Here is a 17,716-nt window from a genome sequence, read left to right as displayed (position 1 = left end):
TGAAGGAATCAGGCTCCCTGAATTCAAACTATACTACAAAGCTACAGTAATCAAGACAGTATGGTACTGGCACAAAAACAGAAAGATACATCAATGGAACAGGATAGAAACCCCAGAGATAAACCCACGCACATATGGTCACCTTATCTTTGATAAAGTAGGCAGGAATGTACAGTGGAGAAAGGACAGGCTCTTCCATAAGTGGTGCTGGGAAAACTGGACAGGTACATGTAAAAGTATGAGATTAGATCACTCCCTAACACCATACACAAAAATAAGCTCAAAATGGATTAAAGACCTAAACGTAAGGCCAGAAACTATCAAACTCTTAGAGGAAATCATAGGCAGAACACTCTATAACATAAATCACACCAAGATCCTTTTTGACCCACCTCCTAGAGAAATGGAAATAAATACAAAAATAAACAAATGGGACCTAATGAAACTTCAAAGCTTTTGCACAGCAAAGGAAAGCATAAACAAGACCAAAAGACCACCCTCAGAATGGGAGAAAATATTTGCAAATGAAGCAACTGACAAAGGATTAATTTCCAAACTTTACAAGCAGCTCATACAGCTCAATAACACTAAAACAAACAACCCAATCCAAAACTGGGCAGAAGACCTAAACAGACATTTCTCCAAAGAAGATATACAGACTGCCAACAAACTCTTGAAAGAATGCTCAATATCGTTAATCATTAGAGAAATGCAAATCAAAACTACAATAAGATATCACCTTACACCAGTCAGAATGGCCATCATCAAAAAATCTAGAAACAATAAATGCTGGAGAGGGTGTGGAGAAAAGGGAACACTCTTGCACTGCTGGTGGGAATGTGAATTGGTACAGCCACTATGGAGAACAGTATGGAAGTTCCTTAAAAAACTACAATTAGAACTACCATAAGACCCAGCAATGCCACTACTGGGCATATACCCTGAGAAAACCATAATTCAAAAAGAGTCATGTACCAAAATATTCATTGCAGCTGTATTTACAATAGCCCGGAGATGGAAACAACCTAAGTGCCCATCATCGGATGAATGGATAAAGAAGATGTGGCACATATATACAATGGAATATTACTCAGCCATAAAAAGAAATGAAATTGAGCTAATTGTAATGGGGTGGATAGACCTAGAGTCTGTCATACGGAGTGAAGTAAGTCAGAAAGAGAAGACAAATACCGTATGCTAACACATATATATGGAAATTAAGGGAAAAAAATGTCATGAAGAACCTAGGGGTAAGACAGGAATAAAGACACAGACATACTGGAGAACAGACTTCAGGATATGGGGAGGGGGAAGGGTGAGCTGTGACAAAGGGAGAGAGAGGCATGGACATATATACACTACAAAACCTAAGGTAGATAGCTAGTGGGAAGCAGCTGCATAGCACAGGGATATCAGGTCAGTGCTTTGTGACCACCTGGAGGGATGGGATAGGGAGGGTGGGAGGGAGGGAGACGCAAGAGGGAAGAAATATGGGAACATATATATATGTATAACTGATTCACTTTGTTATAAAGCAGAAACTAACACACCATTGTAAAGCAATTATACCCCAGCAAAGATGTTAAAAAAAAAAAAGAACACACTAAAAAACTGCACCTTAATATATCAGCAGTAACAAAGAGATGTTACTATGTCCCGGACAAAAGAAGGCCTGGTATGCACCACCACCAATTACGAGGGATCCTTGGACTGAGGAAAAAGATCCAACCAGCAAACCCCAAGGAATGGGGACTGCAAACTGATTCCAAACAAATTGGAGAACTATAGCTGCCACGAACAGTTCCAAGCATGGAAACTGGGGGCTGATTGCAAACAGATGGGCAAGTGCAGACTACACTGTCAGCAGTGCCCAATGTGGAATCCAGGGAACAAAATTAGGGGCTAGGGTTTACCGCTCAAAAATATACTGGCAATAACCAAGAGATGTTACTGTGTCCTGGGAATATCCATATGAAAGGCTAGGGCTTTGGCCTCAGGGAGAATCCTCTACCAGCCCAAACTGTCCTGCCCTGTAAAGGAAAGCCAGTTAGATTGGGAGCACAAACGCAAAGAGAATGGAGCTCAAACCAAGAGGAGCTTACCAACAACCTTCAGGAATGGCAAGAAAGACAGGGAACTCAAAGGAGTTGTGGGCACCACACCTGTTCCTCCTTGTCCCAAATGTTATCAGAAATTTGCTTCAGATCCCATCACTGCCACCAATATATTTATCTTTTTCTTTTTAAAAAGATAAGCATTTAATCATAAAATCATCCTGTTAGCAGTACCAATCATAAGAGTGGATTTTAGAAAAGTGCACATACATATTGTTATACAGAACATTTCTGGAGGGATACATATTAAACTGTTAGTGGCCACCTCTGCATGCCACCAATGTATTAAAAACCAAAATTTAACTGAGTAAATTTGAAGATTTACTTTGAATTTTGAATAAATTGGCTTTATTAAACGATTCATGAATCAGGCAGCATCTCATCTGATAGAAAGGGAGATACTCCAACGGGTTACACAACATGGAAGGCTTTTTTTTTTTGGCCATGCCACACGGTATGTGGAAATCTTAGTTCCCCGACCAGGGATCGAACCCATGCCCCGTGCATTGGAAGCGCGGAGTCTTGGCTGCTGGACCACCAGGGAAGTCCCAGAAGGCTTTTATAGTAAGGAGGGTGGGACAAGGAAAGAAAGTCATCATCAAGGGAAACAATGAAAGTTCACTGGAGGAAAGGAAAACTTCAGGTGACAATGGCGTCTCATTGGCTAAACTGCGGAATTTTCTATTAGCTATTTCTATTTTCTATTTCTTGTTGCTGGCCAGGAAGGAAGTCTTCCCTCCTCCAGCTGGGGTAGTAAGGTGGTTGCACTTCCTCTTTGGGGTCAGTAAATGACCTCTTCCTGTTGCGGTAATTGATGATGAGTGACACGGCATGAGAGCTCCCTCTACGGGGGGGGCTTCCAGACTCCAATTCTAGTTGAGGCTTCCTTTTGTTAACATTCACAGCATGTTTTATTGGCAGGAGGATTCACAATGAGGGAGAAAAGGCCACAAGACTCACCAGAAGGCTCCGAAATTCTTGAGTGGGTCCAAGGGAGGCACAAGGTGGCTGTAGGGTCAGCTGGTGGCTACAATGATCACATGGTTCCCTCTGATGGGTTTGCAGCTCGACCTGGAATAGTGAATAAAAGGGTCAGTTCATCCTATCAGAGAAACATGAAACTGAGATAAGCTTCCCACTGCTCGAAGCATCTTGAGCCTTCAGAAAAGAACAGAGAACATGTCTAAAGGGTTTGGGAACATCAGAGCCATATCTCCTCAGAGTGGGACTCCCAAGGCTCTCCAGGTCTCAGTCCCCGACTCTCCCTCAGTGACAAAGCCTCCCCACCTCTGTCCTTGTCAGCTCAGTGATCCCTAGAGGTCCTGCCTATCCCTGAGGACTTAGGTTTCCATGGAGACAGGTTGGATGAGACCTAGTGATACAGTTGACCAGCCTGATACACAACAGTTCCCACCACCCTGGGGCAGTTGGGCTCAGGGACACATGGCTCTGGACCCCACGTGGAGGGTGTCCTTGCATGCCAGCTGTGCCACAGAAGAGCCAGTAACGCCTGTAGCTGTCCAACAGATTCTCAGGGGGTTTTCCTGGGAGAGTCCTTGGTCATCTGACCTCCTATCCAGGAAGCCCCATGACTTTCTGACTGCTGCCTGTCACGCCAACAACACACCTGTGAAGGTTTTGCTCTGCATGCCCATCTGCCCACCAGGCCCACCCTTCTAGGGACCCAGATGCTAGGACCACACAAATGCTGAAGTAGTGTCCACCTGCCTAAGGTACAGACACCTCTGTATCCATCTGCATGATTTCTACTGGGAATCAACAACATTTATGGGGATTCTCTGGCCCTAAAGAACAGGATAGGAGCAATGCAATGATTCACAATTACCAGGGTCAATGCACATATACAAGGGCCCATAGCCCCAGATGCCTCACTCACAATTCACATGAGTGTCCCATACGTAACCACCGATGCCCAAATATTCTTGCTTCATACATACATACATCCAAACATTCACATCAGTGGTACGCTGGTAAGTGCTTGATAAAAAGCTCTCCAAGAAAGGTGGGAAAGACTTCACTTACGGTATCTACATGGTATAAATATTCCCAGCATGACCAATTTAAAGCTACTCACCTGACATCACTAAACACAGAGCTGGGAAGAGATATGCACAACTGACTATCCCAAGCTAGTATGAACCAGTTCCAGCATATGCCATACCTTTTCCTATGAATATGTGCACAGAATCCACTTACACCCCAAGTAGAACCCTCAACTCCCACCACAGATATATAACCAAAAGGATACCAAATATACATATGTGTTTGTACGCACACACACACACACACACACACACACACGTATATATATATCCTGAACACACACATACATTTCTACCCTCACCCTGAATAAATACACAAACAGACCACCTCTTACTACCTAAATTTTTACAGGCGAAACCTTACTCACCCTGAATATTCACATTCCACTCTCACAACTATATATACACACACAACATGGGCCTGAAAACAAACATGTGCAACCGATATGCCATCCAGATGTACACACTGAGTACCTAAACACACAGGCTCACCAAGTACACAACCGCCTCATGTGCAATCCCAAAAAAGACCCATATGCAATCCCACAGTCCTAGAATACATATACTCCAGGATTCCTGCACACACACGTAACCTACACAGTCTACTGGTTTCCAAACACACAAACTAAACTCTCACATCCCGCAGAATACATACCCCAAAAGCCCCAGGAACTCAAAAACACACACAGACACAAATAACCTATACTTAGCAAATACAGCTGACCCTTGAACAACGTGGGGGTTAGGGCCAACCCTCCATGCAGTGGCTCTGTGTCCATGGATCCTGCAGTAGTCCTGTAGTATTTACTGAAAAAGAAATCCACTATAAGTAGACCCGTGTGGTTCAAACCCGTGTTGTTCAAGGATCAACTGTACATATAAGTCCACCTCACTAATACTGACAACACACATACAAGCAACACCACTAAATTCTTCAGGCATTACATTTCAAAATAGACACATAGAGGACTCTAAGCCTCCGGATATACTCACAAATCACAAATACACACACCCACAAACTCCTCATGAGTATACACCCCAAATGCTCAGACACACTCAAAACAGAAAAAAACCGACAACTTCTGCAGTCTTACTAATACACATACACAATTCTCACACACCTATGGACACACACATGCAAATATTCCTAACCCCTGAACATATGGATCCCCTCCCAAACACTATACATTATGCTACCTCTCCAGAATACAAGCTCCCCACCACTACCCCAACATATAAACTGTATATGTGTGTGTGTGTGCATATATATATTTCTACCCTCACCCTGAATATATAGACAGACCACCTCTTACTCCTACCAAACACATGTATAAACACCCTAGCATTCTCCAAAGAAATACACTTTGAATACTCCTAACAACTCCATACCTTATGAACAAGCTTTGATAATGCATGCACCTGATGACGGACACACACACGGATTAGAATACACAAGTAAGAAACATGGAAATATCCCCAGCAAACCATTTATGAAACAACTTCCATATATCAACTTATCCCTAGCTATCAGGAGCCAGCTCACACATATACAAGTACTAACAAATACCGGTATCACATATTTTAATACATATAAATGCAATTGTCCATCTTCCCTGTAGAAACATAGAACCCCACCTCTCTATCAGATACACATATACTCACTTCCCAAAATACATAAGCCTAAGAGGCTCCTACTGAAAATTACAAATGCACAGCCTCAGCAAATACTCCTCCAAGTGGCCATGCCCCTTGAATACACACACAAACTCATTTAACACACAACTCTCCACAAGTCCCAAATAGAACCACAATTACCCAGTACACTACAAGTATGCAATAATATCACCCTATACGCCCTTTCTTCCAAATACACGTACAGTACCACACTACTGGCGTATACATAACCCCACATTCCCAACCTCTCACACAGAATTAACTCTGCCATCTTGCAGAATACAGAATCATACAAACACAACATACCTACATATACAACATCCACCAGTCCCATAAAATAGTCACAGACTTGCCCTCTACACATCCAAATATACATAGACAGCTCCTGAAAATGCACACACACAAACACCCCGTAACCATACAACATGGCCTGAATACACAAATGATCAGCCTACATTCCCCAAATATACAAAACAAACAGACTGGACACCCAAAGTAATATACACCACTACTTTTCCTGACATTGCCCTTATGCATATGCAGATAATCCTTCCAAATCCACCATTAGACACACACAAATCCCCAAATTCATAGGAGAAAAGAACACATGTAAACATATTCCCCAAACACCAAATTACAAACACCTAACCACCAACTCCTTGAATATGCCTGCGTCACATCTCAACACCCTCCAAATACAGCACTCACTCTTACACACTCTCACAAAAACACAGGCATGACCTCCCTTCAAAGTCAAATATGCACAGACAAAACCAACCCGCACATTTGACTACATATCAGATTCCCACCAACCAATTAAATATGTACAGACCCCATCTATGCTTGCAAATCAATCATGATTTGACATCAGACTACAAATACGTGTTTAGGACCACATTCAGCAAAGCTGCTCCCATCACTGACAAAAGAATGCAGTTTGAACATAAGTGTTGATTGACGTTTTTATGATAAGAAGGAAGGCACTAGTGAAACTATGAGTGTGTTCCTTCGATCTTCACTCATTTTCCAATCACCTGAGCTACACCTTTGGAATCAGATGAGGGTTTTCAACTCGCAAGAACTTCCCTCTAGCTTGTGTACTCTTCACAACGCGCAGACTAGAACGGCACCTGTTTAATAGCTCGCACACACTATTTACCCCGCACTGTAGGCCCCGCAGCCACTGAACCCTTCATGCAGCCGGCTCCCCACTGGTGCCAATAACCCTGGGGTAAACACCTCAAGGGAATCGAGCTCTATGGGGGCGTGAATCCACATTGTGGGGAGTCTCCTTACACCGACAAGGGCACAAATAACCCACAGGGTGAACAACAGCGCAGAGCGGTGACACCTGAGGGCTGAAAAGTCCCCGTACCCCTTACCTCAGGATTCCTATAATTGACTCGAGAGGCCGCCATGACAGGCCGCTCCCGCGCCGGACGGCCGTTGGGGCCCCACCGTCCGCGCTCGCGCATGCGCTCCTGTCTTCCGGAGCAAACTGCCCCAACAGACGCTGGGAGCCGCTGGAGGACGGCAGTCCGCGTGCCCGAGAGCCCCGCGCCCAGTGGGCGTGCCCAGGATGCAGGCGCGGGGCGCTCGGGCATCTGCTCCAGGAGGTCTCTGCAGGAGAGGAGAGAAATGGAGGGTCGGGCACACTGCGGAACTTAACTGGCGACGCTCCTCGCCGGGAACTTTCGTGACGGTCTCTTCTTCAAACCAGCTCTTGTGAGATGTGCACTCGTGATTTTTATATTGCACACGTGAAACCCATGCACTTAGCTACAAAGAGTTCTGGAGAGCTCCGCTGTAAGCACAGTAGCCTCAAATTGGGGCAAGTGCTTTCATGCCCTTTGGACTGCAGTTCCTTGGTTCTTGTTTATGCCTTTCAAAGAACAGTAGGTGTTTTTCCTAGCAAGCCTGAAGTTTCTGTTAAAGAACAATTCTAGCAAAGAATTTCAGACCTGGGAAACACTCTTAAGATACTGTCTCCTGACTCCGTTCCTAGAGTTTCTCCAACGCATTTACTCTACTAGAATATTTTTTCTCAGTGTATTTAATACATGGAGGTTGTTCAATAAATGTTGATTCACAGGTGTGTCCTTTGTACGGTTTTCGGTTTTCTTTTAATAATTTTGAAAAAGAGTTGACCATCTGGGTCAATTTCAACAAAGCAGGTAGTATGGGAACAATTTTACTTTCCCTCCCTCCTTTTTTATAATATCTTGCAGAATTCCGCTCTTCTATAAAAATAGATTGCCTTCGTTTTTAGTTGCATGATGTATCGCTGGGAAGATTGAATGAAAGAGATAACACTGGTATCCTCCGGGAAAGAGGATTGGGTTGACGGGGGAAAGGGGTGGGAGGAGGACTCGCCACTGCATATTCCATTTTGCACAATTTAATTTTGAACCATGAGAAGGTGTTACTCGCTTAAAATAGTATACTAAAATCATTTAAAAGGTAAAAAACTAAATCTTTAACAACCATGGAATACTATGAGAAAGACATTTAGTGAATTCTGGTCTTGGACATGGGGACTGCATGACAGTTTTTTGATGGCCGGGGGCTTTCCAGCACAAAGGATCATTAGTAAGGCTGATCCTGCTGGATGTTGGTTGGAGCACAAGGACCACTTCCTTAGGAGTGATGTACATACAGCAGTCAAAGACACTGCATCTGCTGAGACAATCCTAATTTCAAATACTCAGTTCCATGTGGCCATTATTTATGTTTATCAGACTAACACTTGGGTATTTTGTTCAGAAAGTCTAGTCTCTGTTGAAGTAAGTCAAGAGCCAGGTAGGAAGCAGAGTGTGTTGAGGGACACAAAACTAGGTTGATGGATAAAGACGTGAAAGGAAGGGACCGTCATGTCCAACATCGGTGCCATGAATCAAAAGAAGTTTATAAACCGCCTAAAGAGGCACACGCCAATTGTGTTGCCACTGTGTGGGATGGAAGGAACTTCCGGTTCTTGCGTACCTCCCAGAGCCCTCGTGGAATGTCCCCCCACCCCACGTCACCGGGACCCACGTACCCTCTGCCCCTCCCCCACTGCAGAACGTTTCAGCCCACATTCTACTGTTTAAATTTAAACGTGGCTCTCCTTTACTTGGAGCCTGAGCAACTGCTGAAGCAGGTCGCTCTCTGGGTCCTGGTCTTGACTTTTCTCATTGAGCCTACCAGGCAGCAGTAGTCCGTGCCCAAGCCTGCAGGATGGCTTCAGAAGGAGGTAAGCCTATAGGCTGGGGGTGTGTTTTCAGAGACCCTGCCATCTCTCACGTCCTTCGGGTTCACATGTGACACTTCACTGTGGGCACATAGTTGGACTGAAGTAGAGGGAGAAGAGAGCACTGGACACACAAGGACATTTCACCTGGGGAGACTGGGGAGCCTGAAGAAACCTGAGACTGCGCTGGGGAGGAGGGGTCATTGGAGGTAGATCACGAGGAATTGCCCTGGCTATGGAGAAAGGATGGCAGCAGACAGGTTGATTCTTTCTAGAGAGGAGACAAGCCACTCTGAAACGTGTGTGGAAGGATGTGTGTGATGTCCTGGTGGTGACACAGGGAGGGTCATGAGGAAAGCCTAGACCTGTACTATGTTCCTGAGGTACCTGAAGCTTGCCTCACTATATCTTTCAAAGGGATTTGAACAGGAGCCTACTGTATCTCAGGGGGCCCTGGGGAGAGATGGTCTTGATGAGAAAACTATTCAATGCGGCTGTGTGTGGCCACACCTGTAGTGAAGTGTCCTCTCTGAGAGCGAGGCAGGAGGTTACTCTAACTGCCGCAGCCCACACCTCGTCCACTCCTCCCAGCCCAGAGCTCACTTCTCAGTTCAGGTAACTGTTGCCTTGGATTCAACAGGGGATGGGCAACCGTGTAACTTCAGCCAAGAGAGGGCTCAGGTTCCTGTGTTGCTCTGAATTGTTCTTCCTTTTGTGGAATCACAGTACTTCAGACCTACTTCATCTTGTCCAGTATCTCACGGTGGACACTCAGGCTGCCTTGAGAGGAAGAGTTTGTTCATATTTCATGTCACTCCTTCATGGACAGGGAACAGATGTGGAGTGGGGTTGTTTCGGGTGGAATGTCTATGAAGGCTGCTTCCTCTTTTAAAGGGGGAAGGAGTGTAGCCCAGGGTCAGGAAGACGATCTTCTGTGTTACTATTAAACGTCCTATGACACCTATTCTGGTTAATTAGGTGCACCGTGGTGTGTACCTTGTTCTCCTGAACAGGGATGTGTTTCAGACAACTTGATCGCCATGGCACCTGGCTTATGCTTGCTTCTCAGATTGTCTCTCCGTTATCGGGAGCTGGAAGGGGAAGGACCACAGGCGGTCTATACTCCCACGACCAATGTAACATAACAATTCCCTGGCCCTTGTTTAATCCTCCACAGCCATCACTGGCTGTGAAATGACAGAATCTAAGGGACACGTGCCTACTTCTCAGACCACCCCCACCTCCTAGGAACAGAACTCCTGAGTGATGACAGTGACTTTGGGCACTGGGAAGGGGGTGGCAGGACCTGGCCCATGTTACGTACCTGCTGTGGGTTGTTCTGGGATGCAGGTGCATTCTGGGCCGGTGTTATGGGTTTGTATCAGGATTCCATTAGAGGGATATTTTCCAGCATTTTGTTTTGTTTTGCGAGGCTAGGAAAGAAAGAGGGGATTTATACTGAGTGTCAGGAAAAGGAGGACTGAGGAGGAGGTGGGGCCCTAATGTTTTACACAGTGCCTTTGGGTGCCTAGAACTTACCTTGCAGGAGGTCCCTACCTGCTAGTACGCCAGCTGAGGGGCATTTCTCACAGAGCGGATGTGCACACAGTTCCAGGTCTTGGGAGACAGCCTGTGAGGCTTAGCTGCCAGGGGCTGCCTTAGGGAGGCTCTCCAAGTGAGTGCTTGCTGAGGCAATTTCTTCTCGGCAGGCAGGGGTCAGGGGCCTTGGTGGATGGGCGCGGGGTCACCAGTGGAATAATTCTCAACTGGAGGTCAGGGCATGAAAAGCACTTGAAGACATTTGCACGCTGCAGTTTCCCTTGTCCAGGTGTCTCTCACCTGTGGAGATTACACTCTGATGCCGCAGAAAGCCTCTGTCCCACTGGCCCATTCTCCTCCCCCATTCACTCCTTTCCTTTGCCTCAACAGCATCTTCAGTGCTGGGAACGGATGTCATCATGAACCCTGGTGCCTCCTTGTCTGATTTCATGGCAGTGCTCTATCCTCCACCCATTCCTGGCCCCCAGCGCCGGCCACCCTGGGGGCAGCACCTGCCACCTCCCATCACCCCAGCATTCCCTCCTGGCAGCAGCCTGCTGCCAGCTTTCCCCACGACACCTTTGGTGGCTAATGGTGGCCGTGGACCCGGTGCCCCTGGGGCCTGCAACCTCACTGTCCAAGTCAGGTCACAAGGGAGGCCAGTGGAGGCGCCCCAGACTCAGACCTTTATCATAACTCAGGGCCCCCTCACCTGGAGCGCTCCAGGGGCCCTCAGCGGGACTGCTGCATGTCCTGCACCCGTATTCTTAGCATCCCCTGCGATGGAGACCATTGTGACTGCTCCAGCTGTTGGAGTTACTCAGGCTGGCAAGGGAGGCTGGACCCCAGGCTTTCCTCCTCAAGCCCCACCACCAGCTGCCCAGCTGGCCCCTATCATTCGCCCAGTGAACTCTGGGCCTTGGCCACATGGCACTTCCAGGGAGGGCAGCCTGGCCACCAACCAGCCCTACGCCTCGCAGGGTGACTGCTCTAATCCCCAGAGCGTGTACAGTAACTTCCGACGTTGGCAGTGCCTCAAGCCACTGGCGCGGAGACACCTTCCCCAGAGTCCTGATGCAGAAGCTCTTTCCTGCTTTCTCATGTGAGTGAACGCTCAGGGGGTCGTGAGCTTATCGGAGCTTTTAGATAAAGAGGACCTGGGGATGCACTCGCAGGTTAGGTTTCTAGGGATACTGGAAGCAAGGTCTGAGGGTGATGTCCATGCTATGAGAAGGCACATTGTCGGTCATATGGGTGAGCCTGCCAGTCCATGACATCATGACTGAAATGTGCCTTATCTCAACTGACCCCACCACCCTGAGAGTCTAGCCAACTTGCTCTTGCTTGATTCTCATGGTAATATGGACTGAAGACTTGCAGTCAGAGAGGGTCGTGCTGTAAGGTGAGGAGCCAAGGAGTGGATGCCGCAGTCTCCTGTGGTGCCGTCTCCTTTCATATGGGACTTGAGTGTACGTGGCCGGGGGAGGTCACTTCGGAGGAGGGGGAGGAGCGCGGGGCCCAGGAGAGCGCTTAATGCACGCCTCGACTTCGTTGTCGTGGAGAATTCCACTAGGAACAGGGTGACGGTAGAGCTCTCCTAAGGGCGTGGGCTCTCTCCCACTAGAGCTGTGAGCCTGGCAGGCATTTCCATCCTAAACCTCCGGTCCCTCGTAAAAAGTGGACAGTCACACTTCACTCAGAAGACCGGGTAGAAGACTCCTTGGGCTAATCTATGAAGTGTTAGCAGATGGCCTGGCACATGCCATGCCTCATTGACGATAGTGATTTTTCTTACGAAAAGGCAGCCTTGAAGAGGAAAAGAGCTCCCCAAGGCACAGTGTCCCAGCTGTAGCCTGGGAGTGGAAGGTCATCCTCGAGTGAGTGTGAGGCGGTGACAGCAGTGGCCGGGAAGCCTTGTCTTTGCCCTCCCAGTCACCTGCCTCCCACCCTCCTGTTGCTCAGTCATGCTGTGTCGAGTGATGTGTGGTCCACATTGGCGGGTGGGGTCAGGCAGGTGGGGGCTGGGCTGGGCACGGAGACTAACGCCAAGGTCTTACAGCCCAGTGCTTCGATCCGTGGCCCGCCTGAAGCCCACCATGACGCTGGAGTGGGGACTGTGCAGGGCCGTGCAGGAATGGCAGCGCATAAGCAACGTTGACCGGATGATCTACTACAAGATAGCGGAAAAGTGAGTCAGCGTCCTGGGCCCAGGGGCTGCGTGGAGGCTGAGGCGAGTGGGTGAGGGCAGGGTCTGGCCGTGGGGGTGCTCATCAGAGAGGACAAAGGAGAAGGGCTGTCACCAAGAACAGGGGCCCCGCAGCCCAGAGGCCCTACTGTCCTCCAGAAACGCCTCCCTCACCTTGACAGTTTGGGTCTTCTGTCCTTCCTCCACCAGGAGCTCTGCCGTCCCCTGATTTTGACCTACCCTTGCCTTGACATGAAGGTCTCAGGATGGGGCAGGGTGACGCTGAGAGTTCAGTTGGGGTCCAACTCCGGCCATATGGGCTGAGCCGGGGAAAGAGCTCCACCCGCCAGCCTGCTGCTTCCTTAGTGGTGGGTGGCTGGCGGCCACTGACATAGATTTGGGACCCCCTCTCCTCATGAAAAGTGGCCTGAGTGGGTACCCTGGCATCCCTGAAGAGGCTGGGGAAGCCAGCTGTCGTCAGCCCGAGGGTCTCTGGCCCATCCGTTGTTTGCTCCATGGTAATCCCCTTGGTTTAAGAAAGAAAAGCAAACAAACGAGCGCCTCTCAGAGGAAAGGAAGGCCTCTACTCTAAGCTCAGCATCCACGTCGTCCAGCCTCTCCTGGCCCCCCATCTCCAGGTCTCTGTTCCAGGACTCTCAGTCCCAGCCCAGGGTCCTGGATTCGGGCAAGGACCCCTGTGGGGAACACATGCCTGTTCCAGCCTCTGGCTGTCAGCCCTTCATGTGGTTCTGGATGGGGACGGGGGGCATGAGGAGGGTGCCCCCTGGGTCAGCCACGTGTCCCGTTGACCTGGTTCAATTCAGCGACCTGGGATCGATGCTGTTGAATGGCCTCCAGTGCTGGTGAGGCAGGAAGGGTCCCAGATCTTGTATCAGTTCCAGGAGCAGCTCTCTGCTGTGGACAGCACCTCACAGGGCCTTGACAGCCCCAAGGCACATCCTCTCCCAATCCCTCATTCTTGGCTGCCTTTGTTGGGCTCCAGAACCCAGGCCTTTTGCTCAGGGTGGCCTGTGCCTCCGTCACCCCCCAGGTTCATGGAATTTGAGGCCGAGGAGGAGATGCAGATTCAGAAGTGGCAGTGGATGCAGTGTGCGCAGGACCTGCCTCCTCCAGCCCCACCGAAGCTGGATCCTCGGGGGCCCCCAGCCCCGAAAGTGGGCCTTCAGCCAGGCACCCAGGTTCCCACTGGAGTTGAAGGCACAGGTAACAGGGGCCTAGGGTTGGCCACTGTCCCCACGTGGATCCTTTTCCTTCAAGACAGGGGCCTTGGTCTTTCAACCAAAACAGCCACTGAGGCAGGGGGTGGGGGCGTGGGCTCTCAGCTGCCCTTTGTCACTGCGGGGTATTGACTTGGTCAGTTTTGTAACTCCTCTCACACCTCCCTGTCAAAGGACCCCACACAAAGTCTGCCTAGGAAGTGGGTTTGATGGCGAGACCCCTAGAAAATTGGAGGTTCCCCACTTCCTTACTTGTGACTCTCTTAGATGCCCCCCTTACCTCCCCTCTCCAACAGTGCATGAGGCTTCAGGTGGTCCTGACCCCCCCACACCCACATCAATGTTCCCCAAACAATGCACTCACCAACGTGTGCTCGGTGGTCAGGAGGTGGACCGGGAGTCCCTCACCTTCCTTCCCTTCCTCCCGCTCTGCCTCAGCCTGTGCTCCCAGGATGTCCGGCCCCAGGGCCCAGCCCTCCCGCCCAAAGCCACACAGGTCCCAGCAGCCTCCGGAGCCCAAGGCACCCAAGGAGATTCCCCCCGAGGCTGTGAGGGAGTATATGGACATCATGGATGCGCTGGTGGGGCCCGTCCACTCAGCCACAGGCGAGTCAGATGCAGAAGGTGGAGAGGACGGAAACGAGCTGAAGCAGGAAGAGGACGGCATCTACTCGGACCCAGGCCTCTTGAGCTACATTGACAAGCTGTGTTCCCAGGAGGACTTTGTCACCAAGGTAGGCTAGGCCTGGAGCCTGGGGTCTACAAGATGCCAGGGCATGGAACACTCAGCACCCAAGATCTGGGTTCTGCTCAGGCTGTTGGGACTTAAGCTCAGCTCCTTGTTCCTGAGCCTGGTGTTAGGGGAGGTTTACGCAGATGTATGTGTGTACGTGTTTGTGTCTGTCTGTGTGTATGCCTCTGTGTGTCTGTGTATGTGCCTCTGTATATGTGCTCTTTTGTGTGTGACTGTGTATGTGCGTGTGTGTGCGTGTGTGTGCTGAGCATCCCCGCCTTGTGGAGGAGAGTGGGGTGGGTCTCTGCTTTTCACTTTCCCTCCGGGTCTTCTTGTCTCACAGGCCACTCCTGGCCAAGGATGCTCACAGCCTCTTCTTTCTGTCCGAGGTGGAGGCAGTCATTCACCCTCGATTCCTGGCAGAATTGCTTTCCCCAGATGCACAGCTGGATCTCTTGGCCCTAGCGGAGGAGCTGGAGCAGGAGGAAGGGCTCACCCCGGAAGAAGTGAGCCAGGGGAGGGAGAGGGACACTCAGGGAGCCAGGGGACCCCACGGGAGGGGGACCCCAGGTGATCCAGGGGACAGGGGAACCCAGATGACCCAGGGGAGCCAGAGGAGGGAGGGATCCCCGGTAGAACATGGGAGACAAGGGACACCCAGGAAGACCAGGGCACGGAGGGACCCCAGTGAACAGGGGAGAGGTAAGGCCCCAGAACTGGAGGGCCACCTGGCGCTGTCCATCCCTCCCCTGCCTGGGAGGCCTGGCATGGGGAAGGGCCCGTTTTGGGGTGGGTGCAGTGCAGGGTGAAAGGAAGGAGAGGATGGGGAGCCGGGAGGGGAGGGAAGGGCACAAAGCTGGGAATAAGGTGCAGGAGGATGGCAGGAATGCCACAGTGTCTGTATTTGGATTCGAGTTCTCGGGTCCCCCGTCCCCTCCTTCCCCAAAGGGCCATTGTCCCACTGCCCAGGGCTCCTCCTCTCACACGTGTGTGTGGAGCCAACACTGTCCTCCTCCCTCCTACCAGCTGGTGCAGAAACGACTCCTGGCCTTGAAAGAGGACGAGGGTGTGCGGGCAGCCCCGAGTCACAGTGCACCCGGAATGCGCTCAAGTCCCTCTGAGTCCGACGCCGGCCAAGGTGCCCAGAGGCATGACCAAGACCCCCATCTAGGGGTCAGTGATGAAGCCTGCCCACCAGAGATTGATTCTGAGGCTCCTCATAGGCTCATCCAAACAGACACTGGCCTGTGCAGGCCCAAAGTCTTTGTTCCCTCTCGAGGACGTCAGGAGGTCTCTCCATTCCGGGCCGGACGGCCCTCCCCTCCCCAGGGTCAAAGGCGCGCTGCCCCTCTACGGGAACCCAGGGATGCGTCTGTTCTCAGAGAGGCCTCTCCTGTTCGGGAGGCCCGAGGGCCCAGGGACGGGTCCAGTGACGACGACGAGGAGCTCCCCAGCCTGGCCTTCCTCTTCGGCTCTCTGCAGAGCCTGCTGCCTGGCTGGGTGTCCCAGAGTCCTGCCCATGCCTCAGGCCTGGCCTCCCCTGGAGGTTGGGGAGCCCGGAGTGCTCCCCACGCCCCCTCCCCTCAGAGAAGAGGCCTCAGCCCAGCTCCACCAGCCGCTCCCAAGTCAAGGAAGCAGGCTCTGTGTGGACGCCCAGCCGCTGCTGAGAAGCTGCCCATCCCCGGGGCTGGCCTCGGGGTGTCTGGGAGGCCAGGCTTGGCTCTGGGGCCGGCTCGCCCCTCACAGGCGAGAAAAAGAAAGTGTGACCCGTGTGTCACAGAGAGGAGAAGGAAGTGGAAGAAGCACTGCAGCCAGTAGGGAACAGCTGGGCCGGCCCTCCAGGGTGAGGCCCCAGCTCGGCCCCCAGGGGAGCCTAGGGGCTCCTCCTCATCCCAGTGCTGACCCTGGATGATGTGGGGAGAAGGGAGGGAGGGCAGGACCACCAGGGCGGGGAGGGGGAGCGGGATTGTGGGGGGTTAGGGAGGTGGGTGAGGTGGGTGTGGCCAGGTGTGGGTGGGAGCAGGACCTTTGGAGTGATGTATATCAATTGTGAATAAAGATAGTCTTGGTGGGAAATGCTCTCAGGCCACTGTCATCTTGTTCGTGTTGCGCTGCTCCACAGAGAGCGATCCAGAGAGGAAGGAAGGGTGAGGGAGGTCACAGGAGCTCTGGAGCTACAGGTGGCCAAACCTTTCCTCCACATAGACAAGGACCCCTCAGGCTGCCCCTGGGAACGCACAGCTCTCAGTTTCCCCAGGGACCCCCTCATCATCCCCTTCTCTAAAGCCTGCTTGGCTAGGGGTCTTCTGGGGCCTCTGTACCATCTTCTGCATCCCTGATCCTTCTGGGGAGGCAGAGCTGCTTTTGTGCCTTTCAGCCCTCTGGACACTCACCAGTTTCTAGGATGGAGCCTGGACACAGCCCTTGTCATTATGGAGCTTCTCTCTGCTTCCCTGAAGTGGCCAGGCGACGGCGCTCGGATGACCCTCCGCTCATCCAGGGTCTCCTGTGTGGGGGGAGTGACCAGAGAGGAAAAGTCTTGGCCATGGGGACAGGACTGTCTGCCTCGTCGTAGCGGGAGTATCCTCTACTCCCACTGGGATTATTGCAATGTGGAGAGTGGTGGACGCAGCTGCCTCTTAATCCCAATGAGGATGTAACAAGGGGAATGGGTGCGGGGAAATTCATGGGGCACCCGAGAAAGGTGTGTATAAGGGTAATGACAGTTGGGCCCCTTTGTGGAACTTGTGGGATTTCTGTGCAGCAGCACCTCGTTCAACTGAAGGAGGAGGACCCATCTGGCTGTGGCTGTGGGGACTGGCCTTAGGGGCCTATGGGTGTGCAAAGACACCCCAGAACTACTGTCCCTTCCCTTTCCACCCATGGCTGGACATGTGTGTGTATTGGTATCAACACCGATTTGTATTCCCATATAAAACGG

The 17,716-nt window shown here is 50.9% G+C and overlaps 1 protein-coding gene across 1 annotated transcript; it reads left to right on the top strand.

Annotated features, from left to right (window-relative positions):
• Positions 1–10,468: 10,468 nt before the first annotated feature.
• On the top strand, positions 10,469–17,049 carry LOC149748908 (NUT family member 2G-like). Its single transcript, XM_089913005.1, has 6 exons — positions 10,469–11,721; positions 12,679–12,807; positions 13,856–14,028; positions 14,481–14,776; positions 15,165–15,281; positions 15,802–17,049. Exons 1-6 carry the CDS (start codon positions 11,039–11,041, stop codon positions 16,591–16,593), a joined length of 2,190 nt encoding a protein of 729 aa, XP_089769131.1. The 5' UTR covers positions 10,469–11,038; the 3' UTR covers positions 16,594–17,049.
• Positions 17,050–17,716: the final 667 nt, after the last annotated feature.

Source organism: Delphinapterus leucas, chromosome 6 (assembly GCF_059928025.1).
Source record: "Delphinapterus leucas isolate spDelLeu-1000000601 "Yukka" chromosome 6, BTC_Dleu_Yukka2, whole genome shotgun sequence".
NCBI lineage: Eukaryota > Metazoa > Chordata > Mammalia > Artiodactyla > Monodontidae > Delphinapterus > Delphinapterus leucas.
Note: the sequence above shows the minus strand (reverse complement) of the source record. Positions and strands in the feature narration are given on the sequence as shown.